This window comes from Doryrhamphus excisus, linkage group LG4 (assembly GCF_037039965.1).
Source record: "Doryrhamphus excisus strain RoL-2023G ecotype Guam linkage group LG4, RoL_Dexc_Guam_v1.1, whole genome shotgun sequence".
Classification (NCBI taxonomy): Eukaryota; Metazoa; Chordata; class Actinopteri; order Syngnathiformes; family Syngnathidae; genus Doryrhamphus; species Doryrhamphus excisus.
In genome coordinates, this window is record NC_136360.1 from 7110989 (window position 1) to 7133110 (window position 22122).

Below are 22122 nucleotides of genomic sequence, written 5' to 3' on the forward strand. Positions count from 1 at the left end.
AATTGCCTTAAAATGAACAATTATATTTTCAAGGAAATACAAAAAAGAAACATCCATTTATCCATCTGTTTTCTATGCCGGTTGCTGGGGTATGCTGGAACCTATCACAACTGACTTTGGGCGGAAAGCAGGGTACACCCTGGACTGGTCGCCAGCCAATCACAGCATAAAGACACATAATTGGTATAAAGTACACGAATGTGATGCCTTCAGGGATCTCCATAAAAAAATCTACATAATGTGTAGTATCTTATTTGGGGATAAGGGGTGCTCCGATGTCGCCCAATAAACCACTGCAGTATTCAGAACCATGTCTGCCATATGTGGGACTTCCTGTCTTTGTGAGAGGTTTTGCAAGCTTTTGCAAGCTGTGCCTCAAAAATTGTCTCATCGGGGTGGCACAAGTTTTATATTGGTGCGCCATTTGGGGGGTGAGCACTTGGCAGGGTGTAGTAAGTTTGAGGCTCATGATGTGATCATCCGTCAGACAGTGGCTATAAAGCCACAGTCCCAACCGGCTGTTTTGGGGGGGATGAGTAATGCCTCAATTCAGATTTGTGAGCATGCAGACACTATGTAGCACTTTTAGTGCAGGAGGAGCTTTCGTTGTATGTGGGGCTGCATTGGGCTACGTATGGTGTGTGATGCGCGTGCCTTCTCCAACCACTTCTGACTCTGTGGTGGGTGCACGTCAGTCTTGGCAGTTCATCAGTTCGGCTGTCCAGTGAGCATGCACATTCCGTGTGGACCGTGACGAGTGAGTATTTGCGGTGCGCTTGAAACACGCGTTGTGCACACTGATTTCAGGAGTGGTGCCAAACTGACGGACCAGTGCCAACAGAGGCAGGCAAACCTGCTTTTCAGTCAATAATATGAGAAGATTAGAAATAAATGCATCGTGAAATACAAAACACTGGTTGTGGATACCAACATTTTGTTAATTTTCTGGTAAAACAAGGATATTAGTTTTGTTTGACTTGAAATAAGCTATGAAAATAAATGTTACCAAAATGAGTAGCTCTCAGAAGAAAAAACCTTTGGTGACCCATAACACAGACAGTAGTACATTTCAACATTTACACTAAACCGTGGTCATTACAATGAAAATGTAAAAAAGAAAATAAAGAAAAAGTACTGCTATAAAATACTGTATAAACCATAGCTTAGATAAAGTAGACATGCGTGCATGTGTATGTAGAGGTGTTCTATTTTCTGCAGTACTTCTTGTACGCCCCACCACAGTGACCTCAGTAAGAGACTCTGACACTCGTGAGTTGAGAAGAAAAAAAGTCCAACCACCCACTCATGCACAGTTCAACATTTAAGTCCTTCAGAGCTGCAGACAGGATGAGAAGAAGATGATGGTGGAAATGTTATTGAAGCAGACGACGCTGGTGTTACTCAGTGGTAAGCCATATGACACACGAGAGTGGTAACATGTACTCAGGAGTCTATACTAACAGTAAACGATAGAATAAGTAATTTATGAATGACATGGAATGTATAGTTTTAAGACAGATTCTGTAAGTTCCTGCTATTGTTATTATGGATGGTCGCACAATACAAACAAAATAGTGATACCTCTGTTAATGACAAATGTGTTGTGATCAAAATGCTTTGGAAGACATGCTAGCACACACACAATATAAATATCCTTAAAGTTTTATAATCATTAGACAAATGCCAATACAGTAAAAATGGAAACGTCATCATCCTGATGAGAAATTCTAAGTTTCATGGAAATCAGCTATGTATTTTTGGCTTAATCCCCTAAAAGCAAACTACAGTGTGTAAAGCAAACCTTTATCATTGAAAATATTGTTGAGAAAAAAAATCAAGTTTAAAAGGGAACGGCACTTTTTTTTTAAATTTTGACCATTATTCACAATCCTTATGTGAATCATGAACACATGTTTCTTTCCCTTTTCTGTGCATTACAACATGAGAAAACGCGTTAATTTCAGCAAGCTTACAATGCTGTCATTGGGATACACCTTTTTTGACTATGAAGCCCTCTAAAAAAAACCTCTAACAACGTGCATCGTTTGATATAAACGTTGTGATCCTGCATTGATGCATTGCAACACGTACACTGATGATAACGTGTAATAGTTAGTAATTAGTAATAGTTACAGAAAACAAAACACGGTGACAACATTTATGATGTCCGTTCTGCTTGGGATGGCTGTGTGTTCCAGCACAAGACATTTGCTCCCCAAGTCCTCAGGTAAAAAATGCTGATGGCAAACGAGCATCTCGTTTTCCATCAGAATGGAAAGAAATATGTGTTCATGATTCACATAAGGATTGTGAATGATGGCAAAATTCCAAAAAAAGTGAAGTTTCCCGTTAACACTATTAGCAGTTCATGAAGCCCCAACATTTTTTGTTAAACTGCTATGAGAACAGCTAAAAAACAAGGTACAAAATAAACCATGACTCTGACAACTTTTTTTTCCCTCACCATCTGCAGTGTGTGTAGCTGCCAAGACACAATGCACAGCTGTTTTAAACGAAACACGGACAAGAGTGGTCGTGCCGGCGGGTTCCACTCTGACTTTGTGCTATCGACTGAGAAGCTGGACACCAAAAAGATTCGAGTTATACTGGCATTTTAATCCATCTGGACCCTCGTTTGACAACTCTGGGATAATCAATGAACATCATTTGTCAAACGAAACAGAGGACACATTTCAGATGCACACTGTAGTCAATGTTTCAAAAAATAACAGCGGATGGTACTTTTGCAGAATCAATGCAGACATTCCCAAACTAATGACTGAGGACTGTCATGGAACAGAAGTGAGTAAGTATTTTCTGCATTTCATGAATGGAATTGGTTTCATTATTTTCTTGTGTTTACAGTAGAACCCACAAAGCCAATCCCCACAAAAGTTGCATGAATTGGATTTCAGTAAAAATACTGTATGTTTCAGAAGTCAAACAAAACTTGAGCGTTCAAACGATCATTCATGCACCTCAGCTCAATGAGCATCAAAAGGCTATTCAACCAATCGCACATTAGGCCAGAGGCCTAAAACTATTAAATGTCTTCCCTTTAGTTACAGTGAAGAAAATAAGTATTTGAACACCCTGCTATTTTGCTATTTCTCCCACTTAGAAATCATGGAGGGGTCTGAAATTTTCATCGTAGGTGCATGTCCACTGTGAGAGAGATAAACTAAAAAGAAAAATCCAGAAATCACAATGCATGATTTTTTAACAATTTATTTGTGTGATACAGCTGCAAATAAGTATTTGAACACCTGTGTATCATCTAGAATTCTGACCCTGAAAGACCTGTTAGTCTGCCCATTAGAAGTCCACCTGCACTCCATGTATCATCCTGAATCAGATGCACCTGTTTGAGGTCGTTAGCTGCATAAAGACACCTGTCCACCCCATACAATCAGTAAGACTTTAACTTGTAACATGGCGAAGACCAAAGAGCTGTCCAAAGACACCAGAGACAAAATTGTACACCTCCACAAGGCTGGAAAGGGCTACGGAGCAATTACCAAGCAGCTTGGTGAAAAAAGGTCCACTGTTGGAGCTATCATTAGAAAATGGAAGAAGCTAAACATGACGGTCAATCTCAATCGGAGTGGAGCCCCATGCAAGATATCACCTCGTGGGGTCTCAATGATTCTAAGAAAGGTGAGGAATCAGCCCAGAACTACACGACAGGACTTGGTCAATGACCTGAAAAGAGCTGGGACCACCGTTTCCAAGGTTACTGTAGGTAATACACTAAGACGTCATGATGTGAAATCATGCATGGCACGAAAGGTTCCCCTGCTTAAACCAGCACATGTCAAGGCCCGTCTTAAGTTTGCATATGACCATTTGGATGATACAGAGGAGTCATGGGAGAAAGTTTTATGGTCAGATGAGACCAAAATAGAAATTTTTGGTCATAATTCCAATAAGCGTGTTTGGAGGAAGAAGAATGAAGAGTACAATCCGAAGAACACCATCCCTACTGTGAAGCATGGGGGTGGTAGCATCATGCTTTGGGGGTGTTTTTCTGCACATGGGACAGGACGAGTGCACTGCATTAAAGAGAGGATGACTGGGGCCGTGTATTGTGAGATTTTGGGGAACAACCTCCTTCCCTCTGTCAGAGCATTGAAGATGGGTCGTGGCTGGGTCTTCCAACACGACAACGACCCGAAGCACACAGCCAGGAAAACCAAGGAGTGGCTCCGTAAGAAGCATATCAAGGTTCTAGCATGGCCCAGCCAGTCTCCAGACCTGAACCCAATCGAAAATCTTTGGAGGGAGCTCAAACTCCGTGTTTCTCAGCGACAGCCCAGAAACCTGACTGATCTAGAGAAGATCTGTGTGGAGGAGTGGGCCAAGATCCCTCCTGCAGTGTGTGCAAACCTGGTGAAAAACTACAGGAAACGTTTGACCTCTGTAATAGCAAACAAAGGCTACTGTACCAAATATTAACATTCATTTTCTCAGGTGTTCAAATACTTATTTGCAGCTGTATCACACAAATAAATTGTTAAAAAATCATGCATTGTGATTTCTGGATTTTTCTTTTTAGTTTATCTCTCTCACAGTGGACATGCACCTACGATGAAAATTTCAGACCCCTCCATGATTTCTAAGTGGGAGAAATAGCAAAATAGCAGGGTGTTCAAATACTTATTTTCTTCACTGTACAGTAATGACGTCAGCTCATATTAGTTATTAGGGATGTCCCGATTCATGTTTTTTGGCTTCTGATGCGATCCGATTTTTTAAATTGCCTTGCCGATTCGTTCCTATCCGGTACCGATCCTTTAAAAAATAAAAAATAACAATAAGCTTTTGTTACAAACATTAATTTGTGGACTTGAAAATGGTAATGGAATAGCTCTTAAAAGCATTAAAAAATAATGCAACCAAAGAACTGCTGAATTGACTTTTTTTTTAAATCACAAATCAGCATAGCCAACAATATTGTTTGGCTTTTGATACAAACGTCTGTGAGTCAGGTCACTAAATTCAATAAAAGATCCAATTCAAATCCATCCAATAAGAGATAAAATTGGAAAAAATGGGTGTGCAAAATAATTTTAGGGTCGCACTTAATCATTTGACATGGTTATAGATCAATTTGTGGGGTGCTTTAGAATATTCAATGTCCACCGTGAAACTAACTTCACTACGGTACGCCGCGGTTTTCTTTTTTTTTGGTTTCTTTTCTTGTTTTCTTCTTGTTGCAGATGGCAGGACTTGAGTTGCAAACAGCTCTGAGGTGCGTTACCGCAGAGATAATGACGGAGTGTGGCCCAGAGTTACAAACGTTCAAATGGAAATGGCCTTATGGATGGCCTGAAACTGTATTATCTGAAAACGGCTTCCAGAATAGGAAAATCTGACAACACCGTTTGTTTTGCTTAATTGTTAATTGTCGAGGTTATTGTTGTGTTCAGTTTCTGTGCAGTTTCTGTGCAGTTTCTTGCATAATATTTTTTCTAATATAAGGTATTTCTGCTCCTTCCAAAGCTGTGTTAATGTCGGACACCTGGTGGCTCTGGGTCACATTGGGAGTTTTAGGACTCATTGTACTGGTTCTGCTGGTCCTATGTGTGCTTCTGACCATGCAGCGTAATCGCAGAGGTAGGCCTTTTCAATTGTGTTACAGTTGAATATCTTTTTCCTTATTTCTCTTCATTAACTTAAAAACTCATTTTCATCATTTGTTCTTGTGGGTTAACTGGATGTACAGTACTTTCCTATAGTGAAGCACCAAAAGGATCTTGTCCAAATGGGCCACAAACCAGGCTGACTGATCTAGTGGTTTCTGTGGTTGAACAGCACAGCAAGCAATACCAAGAAAAGTTGAAGTAGGACACAAAGTGGCTGGCAAGTGTTATCCTATGCGGTCTCTATAACCGACCGGAGACCTTCAAGGCTTGAAACACACTTTGTGTTTGTTTCCTTTAGCAACATACACATAAGCACACTGCGGCAACCACACAGCTCAGTTCTCATAAAGTCACAGCATTTTAGAAGAGTTGTGTACCACTGTAAACTATAACCACTTCAAATTATGACCTCTCTGAGTGAGCATTGTTGTAAAGGAAGAATATTTGATACAACACCTGCATTGGATCTCATTATGGATTATTAAAAAAAGTATTACACCGACCTGAGATCGCTGTAGCATTTACAACAAGCACGTCTGCTGTGTGTGGGACTTCCTGTCTTTGTGAAAGTGACCAAGTTTTGCACCCTGCAAATTGGGTAATTGGATTACATGTGCTGTCTGGCTGGTGCTAAGTATTAGTTTGAGTGTGTGCACCCACATGTGTGTGCAACCATGCAGTATAACATCTTTAGCAATAACTTCTAATGAGTTCATGACTGTTTTTACCATGTTCTTTTAGAAAGGAGCCATCCAATCTACATAAACACACAACCTGCCCCATGCCCACCCTCAACTGCCCAGCTCAGGGTGCCTCAGAACTCCCAGAAGCTGCGCACCCCGAGTCCTGTTAGGGACAACAACAACAGGCCCAAGCAACAACAAAGAGGCCACAAATGATCAAATTTGAGCTTTAAGTTGGCTATGTGACCAGTCCAGACTGTACCCCGCCTCTCGCCCAAAGACAACGGGATCGACTCCAGCACACCTGTGACCCTAGTGAGGATAAGCAGCATAGAAAACTGATGGATGGATGGATGGATGGCTATATGCTGGTGAAAAATACAATATGTAATTTACATATATGCAGAGTAAAGGTTCATTTGTGTCAACATGTATATAAATAAACTTCATTTACTTCATTATAAAGGTTGCTTTGCCACATCACCAAGGCTGTGACATATGAACAATCATCATACATTTTAAAGTACGATGATACATTTAAAGGTACAAGGTACAAATAACCGGTACACCACCTTGAAGGTAATCAAATAAAATTATATCCCCCTAAGAACCAGCAATACATTTTGTCCTTTTTTAAAGAACAACAACACAAGAATAAAAGCTGCTGTGCTGTGGAGATGACACCCAAGGCTTCCCAGTGATATGTGACTTGTTGGTGTTTGCCCAATCAATTAGATCTGTCTTCCAAAATGGCTGCCGTATGACCACAAGAGAAGTAATATATTGCATTTACCCAGCTATTGCGTTCATAAAGGTTGAAAAAAAATTGAGTGCAGTTTGGGATGGTTTTGGTAACATATACTAATCTTAAGACACTGACAAGTTTAACATACAGTTGAACTTGCCAATCGCTAACATCAATCGCTGACAACAAACAATGCATGTGCGTTAGGTGGAGCATGACTGCAACTAATTAACTAGTGATGTGTTGGTAATGAACAAAACTGTAAAACGCAGGAGTCGTTCAATCTGGTTTTTTTTGCCATTAAAGTTGCACGTGATTGGTCAAAAATTTTGGTTCCGTAGGTGTGGACACGAAGCAGAAAGAGGAGGTAGTGTTAAACAAACAGGAAATGCTGTTTTTTCTTTTAATTTATAATTAATTTGTTATGAATTATAATTTTGGATGAAAAATATTACATCAGTTGAACACTTTTTTCCCCTCCCCCCTCTAAGTCTGTAATATCAGTACTCACCCTATGTACGCACCGCGGTACAGCAGGTGGCGGTATTCACCTGAACGTTGGTTGCGACCCGCTACAAAAATGAAGAAGAGCCGTCTTCCAAAGAGCAAAGCCTGCGACGGCCAGATTCCTCTCAAGGAGCGGAAATATAAATCACTCGTCCGAGCGAAATCCTTCTTCTTTTTGCTATTATACTAATAAACTTCATGGAAATTAGGTTTATTCTATTTGTTTCTGTTGTCGTTTACAATGTTGTCAACTAGACGCTGAAGTAAGAGGAAGAGGAAGTGGACGTTGACGCAACATCCTGTTTAAGCACTGGCGCGGGAGACCTTGAACTAGCTAAACTTTGCAACGCTTCATATTTGACATGGTTAAAATTGTAGCTGTTGGCGTGAGGTGAAACTACTTCACAGCATCTGTGTGGTGACTGATGTTAGCGTTATCTGAAGGGAAGTGACGACAACAGTTTTCTATGAAAGTTGTAAGTATAATAACGCCATGTTATGACGCTAGCTATCAAGCCATGCCTTCTTTATACTCTAAATGAATTTCACACGATATATACGTATACATGTATACACACAGACATATTGAGCTAAAGTACGGACTTTACAAGCTAACATATACATCCAAATGTACACATGACTCAATTGCTGTCCTTTTTTGACAGCTTCTGTGGCGGCTGGTCATGTCTCAAGCCAATACTTCTCTCCTGGACGAAGTTGTACAATGGAGTCAGGAAACATGCCGCTTGGAGCTCAAGTCGGTCTTACCCAAACTTACTATATCCTACTTATCATCACATAATATGCACAATATCTCTTCCAATGGTTGCTTACACCATGGGGATGACATCAAAGCAGTATGTTAAACGGCTATTCGAGGCCGTTTTTTTCTAAAGAGTTGTTTGTCTTTTCACAATATTTTTATGCTAATCAACATATCTATTAGATAGGATAAAAAATAGTCAGGGTTCCTCTATATGACAGTTTTATACGTTTAGAAACTTGTGTATTTTAGATTTACTTTATAAATATTTGCTCTAGCACAAAAGTTTAGCTTTTCCATACACTCTACACTCAATGACTTAATTTCCCATGCAGGTATCTAATTATTTCAATACAGTGTGTTCATAACTTGCTATCCTATGTCCACAATTTTCCTTAACTGTTTACACTCTTTACATCATAAGTCTGAGGGTTGGGATGAACATATACGTAAGTTCCACTTTCATTGAATTTTATATATATTTGTGATCAGTGTGGAGGTTTTTGAACATATATAATTTTCCTATAGGTGTACTGAAGATAATAACAGACATGTTCCTCCCTCATGTTGCCCAGTCAGACCTGGAAAATGAATGCTTCTCCAAGATCTTACCAAAGGTTGCCTTTGTTGTAACTATGTCAGTCCAGTTGCATAATTTTATGTGACAGTTAAGTATTACAGTAAGTGTTTACATCTTTGTGTTTATTTTGAACTCAATATATCTACAGGCAGTGACAATGTTTGACAGTATGATAAGAGACATCTTAATCCAAGTTGGAGGCTTGTCCAGTCAAAACACAGAGCTGTGTTCCTTAGTGAGGAACGTTCTGAAGGTGTACTACACTATCTATATTGTCAATATTACTTAAAGTTTGTCTCGTACTCCCAAACGTGCTGACAAAATATATGCCTTATTTCCAGTCAATGATGCAGATCATTGATGCATTGTCATCATGCGTGCGTCATGTTGGCACATATGACGAAGTCCCAGACCTTTTGGCCATCCGGACCTTACCGACCTGCATTCTGAAAGTGTTGCGAGACACTTTCCAGCACTGTAAGGTGAGTCTGACGGTTCAGTGCACCATATACAGTAAGGATGCTATACACGTGTGCATATTGTGGTCATTTTTTGCCAATTATGAACAGTACAAAAGCAAACACTGCCAACCTTGTTGGAGGTCTGGAAAAGAGGCTTTGGTTTGAGTGGCTGGGCATATCCTGCACTGATCACCTGTTAATCACAGGGCTGACACATTTACACCTATGAGCCCTCAAAGAGCCTAACATGTATGGCATACAAGCCACACATATGGAGAACATGCATCGTCCACACAGAAAGGCCTGATAAAAATGAGGATTCTATATACATGTTATTGATAGGAAAGTGAAGTGATCTACAGTGGCCGCCTATCCCTGGTGGCTGACCTTCTACAGGGGCTCTTCAAAGAGGCCTACGCACTCCAGAAGGGTCTGTTGGAGCTGCTGGACAAGATCTCCCTTGATAGCAGTGCCTCTGAGGAGGAGGTCTGTGACATGGTCACAGGTTTGTTCTACAATAGGTCCTCATAATAATGCTTGTATACCTTCATTTAACAATTTTTTGTAATCTTCCTCAGTAATCCACAGCCTCTTGGATATTTGCTCAGTTATCTCGACCCTGGACATGGCACTGCATGCAAACACCTGGAAATTCCTCATCAAGTTTGTCCAATAACCAGACACAATTTTTTGCACACATAGTTAGGCTACTAATTTGACTATTGCATAACCTATTTTAACCTCTTTTATTTTATTACTTTGCTCAGACAGAGTCTAAAGTATCAGACACTGGTGGAGGATCATCTGCATCATAATGACATCAGCACCAGCCTGTGTGACAACCTGTTGGCTTCTTTCAACAACGCTGTGGATTTGGCTGATCAGATAAAACATGCTGGTCTGCAGGTTTGTGGCTGCAGGCTTGGCAATTATGACTAGATAAAATCTATTATATTTTTTCTATGTTAGTGCTTTTTTGATGTATTGTAGGAGGCGACCCACAGCACAGAGCACAAGCTTTTCCAGAAAAGGGCAAAAATGTGCAGATTTTTTGCCAACACATTAGTTCATTACATAAAGGTCAGAAAATAAGCTCCCATATTCCTGTACTTTAAAATACGGTATGTACACACTGTCCCTTCTGTGGTTTCTACAGGAATTCAAGGCTTTTTTAACAAAGTCTTGCAGGCACTTTCATCAAATCTACCTCCAGATTGTCAGGTACATGACTGTCTAGTTTATTTTCACATTACTAGTATTGATACATTTAAGCAATGTGGAAATTTCTTTTCAGTAAGTTCCCTCCCAGCTTGTGTGCGCCAGCATTGCCCCCTGTTCTTTACGAAGAGCTGAATGTGGCAGCTCTGGTACCCATGGATGCCCTTCTTTTGCAGCTTCTTCCCCTCAGATCTTTTGCTGAATTGGTCCTCCAGGAGGACCTGTGTAAGTTTAAATTACCAAATTTAAATGCACCATTTCGGTTTTTAATTCTTATTTTGCTCTATTGTGCAGACATACCAAAGGAACATGAGCTTCCTCAGTGCCTTTTGCTGACTAACGCCCTGAATCAATTGCCCTCCCAGCCAGAGGAGGAGGTGCTGCCACTTTGGTACGCTGGCAGTCAGTCTTCAGAGGAGACACCCAGGTAAAGTTGCCATAGTCTTAACTTTTTCAAAAATTCCTGATCAAAATTTTCTCACAGCGCCATTGCTACTGAGGTTGTTAATGGTAGACCCAAACAAATTTCACAGACCCTAAGCCGGAGGATCCGATTGGCTGTCCGTCCAGACACGGGACGGTCTTCGGCCCAAATGAAGGTTGTTAATGGTGCAGAGTGCAGTCCAATAATCATCACTCCCATTTCTTGTTGCATTTTGGAGATCCAAAAGTGCAAAATTCTTGCAAGTTGAAGTGGTCTTAAAAATTTTGGTCAAGAGTGTATTAGGGTGACATCAAACCAGCCATTGAGCAGTAGCTTACTTACTGTATGTATGTACACTGACGATTATTCGGGCCTCTGTCTCCAGGCTTCCTCTCTACCAAGCTGTGTTCACCGCTTTCCGGCGTTGTTATGTTGAACGGAAGGTTCCGGTGTCATTGCCGGGAGTGATGATGAAAGGTCAAGCCCAGGGTCAGGTGTCCCTTCACCATCACGTCTGTGTGTGCCTCTGTGCCAGTGTCGCCGTGCTTCCTACACAATACTTCCCTGTTCTGGTAAATTATACACACAACACATTTGAGGGCTCTTGCACCGTCATTCCTTAAAGAGCTGCAACAATTAATCGATGAATCCATGGTTCTCTTTATTGACAACTATTTTGGCATTTGATTAAGTGTTTTTTATAAGTAAATATCCTCTGTCAGTCTCTCAAATATGAATATTTTTTCAGTTCCTTAGTCATCCATGAAAGCAGATTCGTTAATGTTTGTGGTTTAGGCAACAGCTGTGACTTTGGAAGTGTGGTACATATTTTCACCTATTTTGCTGATATATTGCAGACCACACTACTGGTTCACACAATACTATTCATACTATTGTTTGGTTCATACAATATTGATTTGTCTAAGGCCTAACGATTAATCGAAAACAAGCTTCAGATTAATCAACTAAAAAAATTGCAGCCCTGATGCCATGTAAGCTACACTTCGATCATGATTTTGTGATAAGTTATTATTTTTTTTCCCTTCATTGTCACTCATTGTCTTTGTTTCAGGAGCGGTGTTTAGTGGAGGCCGTGCTGCAGGCTGACAGTCAGACAGCTCTGTTGGCCGCAGATGTGTGGTGCTTCACTGCACGGTGAGAACTAACTACTGAATCTGTAGCTCTGAGATGTGGAAAAAACATGTAAATCCTAGCTGCAAACTGTTCTGTTGCTCATTTTCATAAGAGCCAGTAGGTACCTCTGATTTTGTGTCTCGCAGGTACGGCACAGCTGAACTTTGTCTACATCATGTCTTCCTCATTGCTCATTTGGTGGGTATTCTGTAGAACCCCTGTGTGCAGTTTGGCAGTGTCAGTGCCTTGCTGGACCTCTCCAGAAGACTAACACATCTCGAAAGACAACAGCACTGTACAATGTTATTACAGCCAAAAACTGCAGCCAAAGCCTCTGCCTCCTCCCACAGGTGAAAAGCTGTCCATCTGAGTGCTACCAGTCATCCCACCTGGGCCTGCTGCTCAGACGCATGCTTTTCCTCATGACGCCCAACCACCAGGTAAGGACAGGTTTGACCAGTGCCCATAAAGAAGTTATTGCCATGGATTAATAAACAATCAGATCCGGTTACCTAATATATTGCTTTACATAGATGGAGTTACTGGAGCGCTTCCCTTCATCCAAATCAGAAAATCTCCCAATATGGCGTCACATCCTCCTTAGGGCTCTTTCAAATGATGCCCGTCAGCGTGTGGAGCTGGACGTCATTGCTTTAACTCAAAAAGCTCTGACCGACTGGCAGAGTGGGGGGCACAAACTGGGCCAAGCAAGCAAAGTGGTGAGGACAGTAACAAATATTTGATGCATTGATTAAGTAAAACACATGCTTCATTACTGCATGTACTTGTATTTTTCTTTCTAGAATGCTGTACTACAATGCCTCCTAGTGGTGGTTCGAGGCAAGCCCCCTCTCGAGGAACAGTGTGTATCATCTGCGTCAAGGATAGTCACTCAACTGTGGTCGAGGATGTCGCCACATCAGGTGAGACATGCAGATGTGTAGTGTGAGTACAGTGCATGCTGTAGCGCTTATGTCTTTGTTTGTAGGTGCAAAGCCATCATGTGCTGAAGTGTACTCTGCAGCTTCTCTTGTCAATGACGGCAGTCTTAGTGAAAAACATTGAACCTCAAGTCATCGTTCGTGTAAGTGTGGCTTTAAGATTCACTGTTTACATTGAGAACATAGTGGGGGTTGTCTGTGCTAACTTTATGGTTGCGTGTGCGCTAGGCTCTGACGTGTGTGGATGCTGTTGTGTCCCGGAAGTGTGCAGACCAGCTTCTTTTGGTTGCTCTAGAGTTCCTTTCATCACTAGGGAAGGTGTTCATCCCTCCAGACAGCCAGGTACTAACACTATCCAATCACTACATTTGATTAGATAGTAGTCAATCACTATTGGTTTCAATACTACAATGTGTTAAACACTAGCCGATCTCTACTCTGGATTTGACTCTTGGTTAATAATGCTGGATTCGAGAGTAGCTAATTACTGTTCTGACCCAACTACTATATTTTCCTCACTGGTTGTCTGTATTCAGAGTCCTGAGATTTGCACATAAACCAACAGGCAGCTAGCTGTCTTACTTTTTTTTTGTCCACAGAGTGAAATTCTGCCAAGGTTGAGCAGCCTGTTTAGTTTGCTGCTATCAGAAAGTTCTTGGCTACTACATCAACATGCATTGGAGGCTTTTGCCCAATTTGCAGAGGTACAGCCGTGACTCCATTAATACTTGTTTATTTGATTGTCTACTGAAACCTAACAATCACGCATTTTGTAACGTTTAAGATAACAAACCACGAAGAGGTCATTTCCCAGAGTTTGTGTGTAGAAGAAACCAAAACCAAGCTGGTGAATTATCTCAGCAAGGTAAGAAAGGCCAACATGTCTCCTTAAGGTAGATGTTTGGGTGTAAATGTGTCTGCATTGTGTTGTAGGCAGTGAATGCTCAGGAAGGTGTGGTGTCACGGCTAGAAAGAATTAAGGCAGAGAAGTCTGTTATCGAGCAACACATCAAGAGTCTAGAGACCAAAACAGATGTTTCCAGGAAGCTTTCCTCTGAATCTGCGGTCCATTCAGAGGTCAGTCAGTCAGTTCATGTCATCATTTACAAAACAATTGAGAAAAAAAAAAAAAAGATTTTTACCCACCATTTATTTCTCAGCCTCAGCCTAAACGAGCTCGGCAGGAGAGTGGTGCAGATGAGGAGTACAGCCGCTACATCCAGACTGCTGCCAGTGCACTGAAAGCTCTCCATGCACTCACTGAAGACAAGTCAGGGAGTAAAGCACTGCATCCTCCTTCATGGCTGGCATCCAGCCTACAAGAACTGCAGGTGCTGTTAAGTGAAATAAGCGCAGCTACATCTAAAAACTAATTCTATTGTTTGTATGGAGGGTAAACAAAACGTAATCAATCTGAGCCTGTGTTCAATACAAATAATTGTCTTGAATTTTTAAAATGTATTAGCTTGAATGAAAAGTATTTGAATAGGAATAACTGGTGGCTTGTTTTCAATTATTGTCATTTGCTATTTTTTCTCAGTTTTATTAGAAACATTTACATTTTGAGTATTTACAACAGTACCTCAGATCTTACATCAGCCAAAGTTGTATTGTCACCACATTTTGACAACTATGACTTAGAGGACCAACTTCACCACAAGGTAGCACGACTGCACAATTGTGCTATCTTTCAGTGGCATATACTGTACATTGTGTCCACATCCAGTCTTCTTATTAGACAATATATTTTCCAATAAACGCTTTATTTCACCAGCAACCAAAAAAGCCACTAATAAATTATCAAATTCATACTTCACATTCATTCAAAGTGCAAGCCTTCAGGCTATCAAACCTCTTGCAATAAAATGGAAATCCAGATCCTCACCTGTCATTTGTGATGATGGCACGTATCACCTAGATCAGTCAGTTGGCAAGCAATTAAAAATGGCTTCATTCATGTCCCCTCCACTTGTTTTGATTCCAGTTTGACATCAATTCACCTTACTACCAAAGACTTGAAAGTGTGTTTTAAGAACCAAACACAAAAAGCCACTCTTTCAGAGTTTTGGTAACTGAGAAGTGGGCCTCTGGAGTTCTTTTGACTGTTCCTGTATCGGATCCTGATATGTCATCCCCAGCCGTTCTCCTCCTCCCAGCTGAGGTCGTTGCCATCGTCCCAGCCATCTGCTTCAGTCTGTAATAGAGGGAAAAAACACCACTCTCACTCAAACAACACTCAGAAAAATCTGTTTTAGAGGCAACTTCCTGGCTAAAGTTTCAGATGTGTTTTTTAAATTATTGCAATCGTGGAATCAATTTATTTAAAAGGACCTATTTGGCCTTTTCGACGTTTCTGACCAAAACATGTTGTTAGAATGTTGTATTATTGTGTTAAACAATGCCAAAGTTTCAGATAATGGAGTTGGCGCATTTGGAAGTGAACCATGAAAGTAGAACATTGGCTGTGACATCACAATGAGCCAGACTTCCATATATAGATGTGCCTGGGTCCGAGCTGTACAAGTTAAGTGGGACCAATCAGCTGAGTGGGCGTTCCATGAGGTGGGAAAGTACAGCTGGAATGGGTGCAGATTCTGGAACATTCTGTGTTCTTTCTGTGTGGGTTATTGTGTGTAGCTGCTCTACAGTAGTCCGCAACTCAATACAAAGGGCTGAAAATGAGCATAATAGATCCCCTTTAATGAATATCACTTATCTGATACTAAACATTACATGTTATGAAATCAAACTACATTTGTAACTGGTTGTGAAACAGGTTGAGCATTTGTCAGCAAATTCAAGGAGTATTTACATTTGACAAAGCCAACAGCTGAAGGGAAGTGAAGTGCTGATCCTGATTCAAATCAGGTCCTTTACAAATCACTTACTGTACTTCCTAAAGACTGATTAAAATGTCACTGTCTAATAAATCCCTGGTACATTCTGCTGATAAATAAATAAAGTGAAAACATTTCTAAAATGAAACCTCACCTCCGTCACACTGGTGGCTGCAAACTTGGCAGAGAGTGTTGTGTCAATGGCTGAGTTGTCTGTCTGTTCTGTGCCGCCGCTTGCTCTCAGTGTCAAAGCCGATGAGGACAGCTTGATGTCTGGCACCATGTCTGCAAACAAATCCAGCTCTGGGTCGACTTCGAGCTTCTTTTTCACTTTAATAGTGAACTCCTCCCCTAGACTTCCAAGGACCCCGTGTTTCTGTGGCCCTGCTGGTTTGAGGTCAGCCTCACTCTCCTCTTGAGTCCAAACACCATCCCATGATGATGAGGCGGTCTTGCTTTCATTGCCCGGTTGCAGTATTGAGCTCAATTTCAGAGGTTTGGACAATCCAAGTCTGAGAGGCTCAGTGGTGTGTTTAACAGGTGGAGTGGCACCTCTAGCTTTTGTGAACACAAGGTCTGATGGCGGAGCAGCACAAGGTGTTGCTTCAGTGTTGTCAAAGTCATCCCAAGGTTCATCCTCTTCGACACTCTGGTGTGTTGTGGTGACTCTGTCTGGTTTCTCTGAGACCTCACTGAGGAGCTGGACTGGTTTGTTCTTTACGTCCTCGCCCTCGTCTGGGTCACTCCAGTCGGGCCAGTCCTCCACAGGGCTTTTCTGAATGTGTGCTGGCTGCTCCGGGATGTAAGAGTCTATATCACCATCCTGGCGAAAGCCATTTAAAGGCAGAGGCATCGCTTCACTACCGCCTGTAACAAAGATGGGGGCGAGGGGCATAAGCATTGTAGAATCACACTGTCTTACTGTTTTCTGTTCCAATACTTATTGTCCTAGCCTTTTCTCTCACTCCTGTCACTCCCAGTGTGGAAGACAACCACAGCGGTAAATAATTGTTCTGTTGTTTTTATTTATTTTAGTTTTATTAATGTATTTTAGATCATGTGTTCTGTGTACAGTGTGGCTGACTTAGGGGTTCATTTATAAATTTAGGCGTGAGATCCGGTTGACACCAAAACGGACCAGGAACACTACTTGTACATAAACCAAGGACTACCTGTACATGAATGAAGTAATGATGTGACATCACTGCAAGATGGCAGTGCCCTGTGTGGCTACGGAAGCACTAGCTTGTACAGTTAACTTTGTTACAATTTGGCCCCAAATCTGACCTCACATGTGAAGATTAATAAATACAGTGGTTTGGAAAAAGTTTGCCCCCCCCCTTTTTTTTGTTTTTGCATGTTTGTCACACTTGGATGTTTCAGGTCATTAATACCCTTATCTACTGTATGGCTCTTTAGTACAATAGTGATGAAAATGCCAATATTTTGCACTCATTTCTAGTCATACCTAATTTCGATTCCAGTGGGTAATTTCTGCTCCCCAAAAAGCTTCCTGTGTTGACATGGATGGAGTTTTCACTCCCTGGTGGTCTGGGGAACAAATTCAACACTTTCGGCTGTGCCACCTGAGGATGGGAGCCTCCAATGATATGGATGGGTGATGCTGCAAGAAGATAATCAATTAGGGCAGCCGCATTTATGTTTTGTGTTTGTGTCTTTTTATAAACATACTTTCTGGTGTGGTCTCCGCAGACCTTGTGAATTTGGGGGTGGTGCGTTTAAAGACCTTTGTTCTCTCTCCTCCAACCACCACTTGAGCACCCAGCAGAGGTACGAGCACAGCCAGACTCTGCAGCGTCATGGCAACCAGAGCATCATTGGTGTCTCTCATTCCGAGCAAAACCTGCATCCAAAAGGGAAAAAACAGCATGCCTCATATTAGTTTCCTGTGGACACAGTCATACTTGGATGATGTAGATCTCTAATATGTGTCTTCAAGACATTGTGTGGGGGAGGGACGGGGGAAATCATCAACCTGCAAGCAAAAAGGTATTCATTTGGAGTACACTGATGGCTAGCATTGTTCTTTTATACCTGGTTTTATGTTGTTTCTAGTGGTTGTGTTGAGCACATCATTTGTAATATGGCCACTTGCCTGAGGTAGGATCTGAATCTTCAGCTCGTCGCGAGAAAAGAACTGTGCATAGATGTGGAGGTGCGCTAACAGCACAATCCTCACGTGCTCCTCGTTGACTTTAAAGAGTTTGAGAAGCTGAGGGATGACATGTTTGCGGTAAAGGGCTGCAGACAGCAGGAATTCGTCGCCGCTGCCACCTGTGTCTGTCCAGGCATAAGAAGAAGCTTTTGCAACCAAGTTGTACAAGGACGTTTTTTGATGTGCTGCCATTCTAATGTCATCTTACCCTTCTTTGGCTTTAGCAGATGTGGCAAGAAACTTTTGACGGCCATTGGTTCAGCAAATACAAGGGAGTTGAGGAGTTTGGGGACAAGACGCACAGCAAACAGCTCCTCTGGCAGGCTCTGGACTCTGTCGAGTAGAAACCTGTGCAGACAGGAAAGCAGCACCCAAATAAATCCAAATTACTGTCTGTGTATTAGGGATGTCCTGATCCACAGTTTTAGCTTTTTTTGTAGTCTTGCTGATCCGATCCTTAGAATATATTACTTTAGTTTTTGTTTTTTTAAAAAACTAGTCTTTTCAACGCAATAGTAAGTTATTGACGGTCTGTAGGATTAACCAGCGGTTGGAGCGCCATTTCCCTTGCAAGCTCCCGCAACAAAACACAGCCGTCCGGGCACAAGGAGTGGGTACCTACGGAACCTAATATCCAATTTCAAAAGTGAAAGTAATTTCACCACAGTACACCATGGACATATCTGCATGGTAATGTTGCGTTTGTGTCTTCATTGCAGCATTCAGCTTATAACTGTATACATTTCTTAAAAAAAAAAAAAGTTAAATAAATAAAAATAAATGTATGTGGTTATTTACAAATTATTTAAATTTTATTTATTTATTTTAATCATTGCACTTGAAAGTTTTGCATGGACTGGTGGTTGAGGCTTTACAGCATGCTTGGGGATATTATGTGCTCTTTTACACGACTGAAAATACTAAATTTATTTGCAAAAAAAAAATCATTGTTTTTCAATAATTTTACCATTTTCATACTTAATATGTAAAAAAATATGTAACACTTGCTTGAATATGCAACAGCATGATTTATTAATTCAAACATGTTAGAAAAAACTGATAGTGAATCAGCGAAATTTGAAGCGCTTGTATGTGTGCGAGGGACAACCGTATATCATAAATTTTTTGCACAGAACATGAAGTTAGTTCCTATGCCTATATTGTATCAAAGCACATTTCAAATAATATAGAAAATAATGTAGAAAACATATATAAGACTATGTACAGTAAATTAATTTGAACAATTACTCTCTGCTCTGCAGTTGAGGAAATAATGCTAACAATGTGAGGATGTACTGTATCATTACTTAACAACAACAAAAACAAAAATATGTTTTCTTACTTGAAGAACTCATTTTTTTCTTCCTCCGTCTTAAGGGTAAGGCTTGTCAGAAAGTTCATCACTTCCAGAAAATCATTCCTGTGTATATGAACACACGTGCTGTGTATCAAAACAAATATGTTTGCAGCATGACCCGACATCGACAAACAACCACCATGCGCACCTGAAAAAATCATGAGTCAGTAGGGAGCTGAGGAGAGGGCGACATACGGGGTCAGAGTTCAGTGGGCCTGCCTGCAGGGTCTTTATCAGACTGTCGGACAGCTCCTGGGACACTGCAAAGAGAAACATCTTTAGAATAAGACGTACTGTATGTACTGTAGTTTTTAACAACATCACTGTTACTCACCATAACCACTTAAGAGAGGGAGGAGGGCCTCCAGCATGGAACCGAAAGAGTAACAGTCCCGAGAGTGAGCATGTTTGTCTGGAAGCATTTTAAAGCCCTCCACCTGTCAACAACGTAATGTTCATTTATTTTAGAACTTGTAAACAACTAATAAATAAGAAATAAATATTTTCTAGTGTGTTTATGCTAACCTGCTCTTCAGGAGGAACACAGCTGGCCTCTCTCACGTTCTGAATGCTGACAAGAAACTGACAACAACATCAAATGTCATAAAAGGCAAAACCCTTGAGGTCCACACAAAGACTTTGATACATTTTGGCGTTGTGTAATTTTAACCATAGCGTCAAATCACTGAAAGATGACTTAGCAATTACATGCATTATGAAGTATATTCATATTCTTTCAATAGCTGTGTCTCACCAACAGTTGCGCCACCCCTTATTAAATGGGATGGTATAAGCTAGTCTAACCAGATTTCCTGTTACTGTTGTGTTCGGTGAGACACACTATCGGCAGACTTGATCACACAGGCTTTTATTGCAGGTCTGAATTACAATAGCTCAAAACAGGCACAATAATCCCTAATAAAAACATGGGCTATTTTCATTTAGCCATAGGAGGATTAAACTCAAATCTGAGCCCACGATGCCACTTCCTGTCCACCTCTCACTCTTCTCGGACACATTTGTAGCAACACAAACAAGCCTGACTCTTATTTATATCTTGAATGCCTTATTTAGTCTTATTATGTCCACTACATCTTCATGCTTTTTCCATGGCTAGAAAATGTGATTAAGAACGGGTTAAAGCAGCACCTGTTGCCTTGGCATGCACTTCCTGGTTTATAAGATGGGCAGCTAAGGAATGCACTGGATCTTACTTCTGGAGTTGCTTCAGAGAATTTGCAGACGGTCTCCATCCCTCCTAGCTTCCAATGTCCATCTTCACTGACAAATATGGATGAGATGCAAATGTTGTTGTGGCTCGATTTACCCTGATGGATGAGGACAACAGGTTAGCAACAGTAGTAAGGTGTCACTTACATAGAAGGCTCAGTCCAATTTCATTCACCCTCTCGTGCAGGAAGACAAGTGCCTGCAGGAGGTCATAGATTCCAGCACAGATTTCTTCAGGGGAGAGGCTGTCCAGCAGCAGCTCCAGAGGTTTTACGCGCTCAGTCACCAGGTGGATGCTGCCATCCTGCACCGAGCAGGACAGGAAGCGCAGTAGGCATGGGTGTCTCAGGGTCTTCAAGTGCTGCAGAGGATGTGTGTACCATATTAGTAAAATATGGCTAAATATGCCAACATACATGAAATTAGTGTCAAGTGAGACTCGATCTGTATAGGTTATACTATGGCTATTGTAGTTCCATGTGAAATTAGTATATAAAGGAAGTAAAGGTGATAACAAACATGGCCTTTATGCGACACGTGACAGGACTCTGGATGGTTGATGTAAACAGTTGGAATGTGGGTAAAAATGTCCGTGACAAACATACCTTGGCAGCTTTGTTGACTTTATCTTCATTGCCGCGTTTGTGAACAAACACGGAAGCGGCTCTTCCGTCCTGGAGCACCGCAGAGAACATGGTGAGTCCGAAGGGTAAGCTCAGGAGTGGCTCCTCCGGCGTGCAACTTCGCACAGTGCTGTTCTCGGCGCCCATGGCTTCTTTCGCCCCACAACTGTAGGCACATCGTGTTAGTTTATCCGACATCACTCACCTGGACGTGATATATGCCACCACATGATACAATATCGTGATCCCTAAAATACATTCTAAAACACTTCTATTTACCTGTCTATTGGCTGCTAGTAGGGGTTAGCCAGCGTTTAGTTTACCAGCTGCATTAGCCAGCTGGCCATTGCTACGTCTCCCCGTAGCTTAAAGGCTCCCGAACAACCATAAAGCACTTTATTATATTTTTAATTTAAGCGAATAAAACTAAATTATATGAGTTGTCAATAAAAATGCGAGAAACAGACTACCTCTCATGTCTTGTCAAATGGACTAGTATGCTAACGTGCTGTAAACACGGACTCTTCCGGTATGGACGAAACCACAGCGAAAGGGGGTTGATGCAATCATAACTGTTAAATGTATGTGGCTGTGTTTATGATCTACCATTATCTTTTAAAAATTTTTGCACATAATTCGTCTAACCAACATATCCACTATAAAATACAACATTTCACACTTCTTGTGTTAAGGCAAAGTACGTAAAAATAACACGACTCACCCATGTTTTCATTGTTAATGGTGTTAACTCGAGTGGTGTGAGGTAGTGACGTTAAGCAAGTGGCTACTACATGTTAA

The 22122-nt window shown here is 41.2% G+C and overlaps 3 protein-coding genes across 6 annotated transcripts; 2 read left to right on the top strand and 1 right to left on the bottom strand.

Annotated features, from left to right (window-relative positions):
- Positions 1 to 627: 627 nt before the first annotated feature.
- On the top strand, positions 628 to 7393 carry LOC131129433 (uncharacterized). 2 transcript variants are annotated; one of them, XM_078790060.1, is made up of 5 exons: positions 628 to 757; positions 1327 to 1407; positions 2474 to 2806; positions 5503 to 5616; positions 6387 to 7393. In XM_078790060.1, exons 2-5 carry the CDS (start codon positions 1359 to 1361, stop codon positions 6542 to 6544), a joined length of 654 nt encoding a protein of 217 aa, XP_078646186.1. In that variant the 5' UTR covers positions 628 to 757; positions 1327 to 1358; the 3' UTR covers positions 6545 to 7393. The 2 variants fall into 2 exon arrangements, with proteins under 2 accessions (XP_078646186.1, XP_057928987.2); XM_058073004.2 differs by having other exon boundaries at positions 628 to 1407; positions 6387 to 7392.
- Positions 7394 to 7838: 445 nt separating this feature from the next.
- On the top strand, positions 7839 to 16032 carry firrm (fignl1 interacting regulator of recombination and mitosis). Its single transcript, XM_058072996.2, has 25 exons — positions 7839 to 8056; positions 8246 to 8359; positions 8753 to 8792; positions 8872 to 8960; positions 9072 to 9176; positions 9265 to 9405; positions 9727 to 9889; positions 9963 to 10047; positions 10152 to 10290; positions 10375 to 10464; positions 10541 to 10605; positions 10679 to 10827; positions 10897 to 11029; positions 11412 to 11598; positions 12099 to 12181; positions 12307 to 12358; positions 12511 to 12600; positions 12694 to 12879; positions 12964 to 13083; positions 13149 to 13244; positions 13330 to 13443; positions 13701 to 13805; positions 13886 to 13966; positions 14035 to 14178; positions 14262 to 16032. The coding sequence occupies exons 1-25, from the start codon at positions 8048 to 8050 to the stop codon at positions 14472 to 14474; spliced, it is 2793 nt and encodes a 930-aa protein (XP_057928979.2). The 5' UTR covers positions 7839 to 8047; the 3' UTR covers positions 14475 to 16032.
- Positions 14519 to 21865, bottom strand: scyl3 (SCY1-like, kinase-like 3). Of its 3 annotated transcripts, XM_078790059.1 has the most exons (15): positions 21604 to 21865; positions 21307 to 21490; positions 20877 to 21062; positions 20686 to 20799; positions 19997 to 20053; positions 19806 to 19908; positions 19620 to 19731; positions 19457 to 19534; positions 18323 to 18462; positions 18055 to 18239; positions 17631 to 17802; positions 17407 to 17562; positions 16093 to 16805; positions 15188 to 15295; positions 14519 to 14529 (listed from the first exon to the last, which is right to left on the bottom strand). In XM_078790059.1, exons 2-14 carry the CDS (start codon positions 21469 to 21471, stop codon positions 15230 to 15232), a joined length of 2247 nt encoding a protein of 748 aa, XP_078646185.1. In that variant the 5' UTR covers positions 21472 to 21490; positions 21604 to 21865; the 3' UTR covers positions 14519 to 14529; positions 15188 to 15229. The 3 variants fall into 3 exon arrangements, with proteins under 3 accessions (XP_078646185.1, XP_057928982.2, XP_057928980.2); XM_058072999.2 differs by lacking the exon at positions 14519 to 14529 and having other exon boundaries at positions 14624 to 15295; positions 21795 to 21865; XM_058072997.2 differs by lacking the exon at positions 14519 to 14529 and having other exon boundaries at positions 14624 to 15295.
- Between the last annotated feature and the right edge of the window lie 257 nt (positions 21866 to 22122).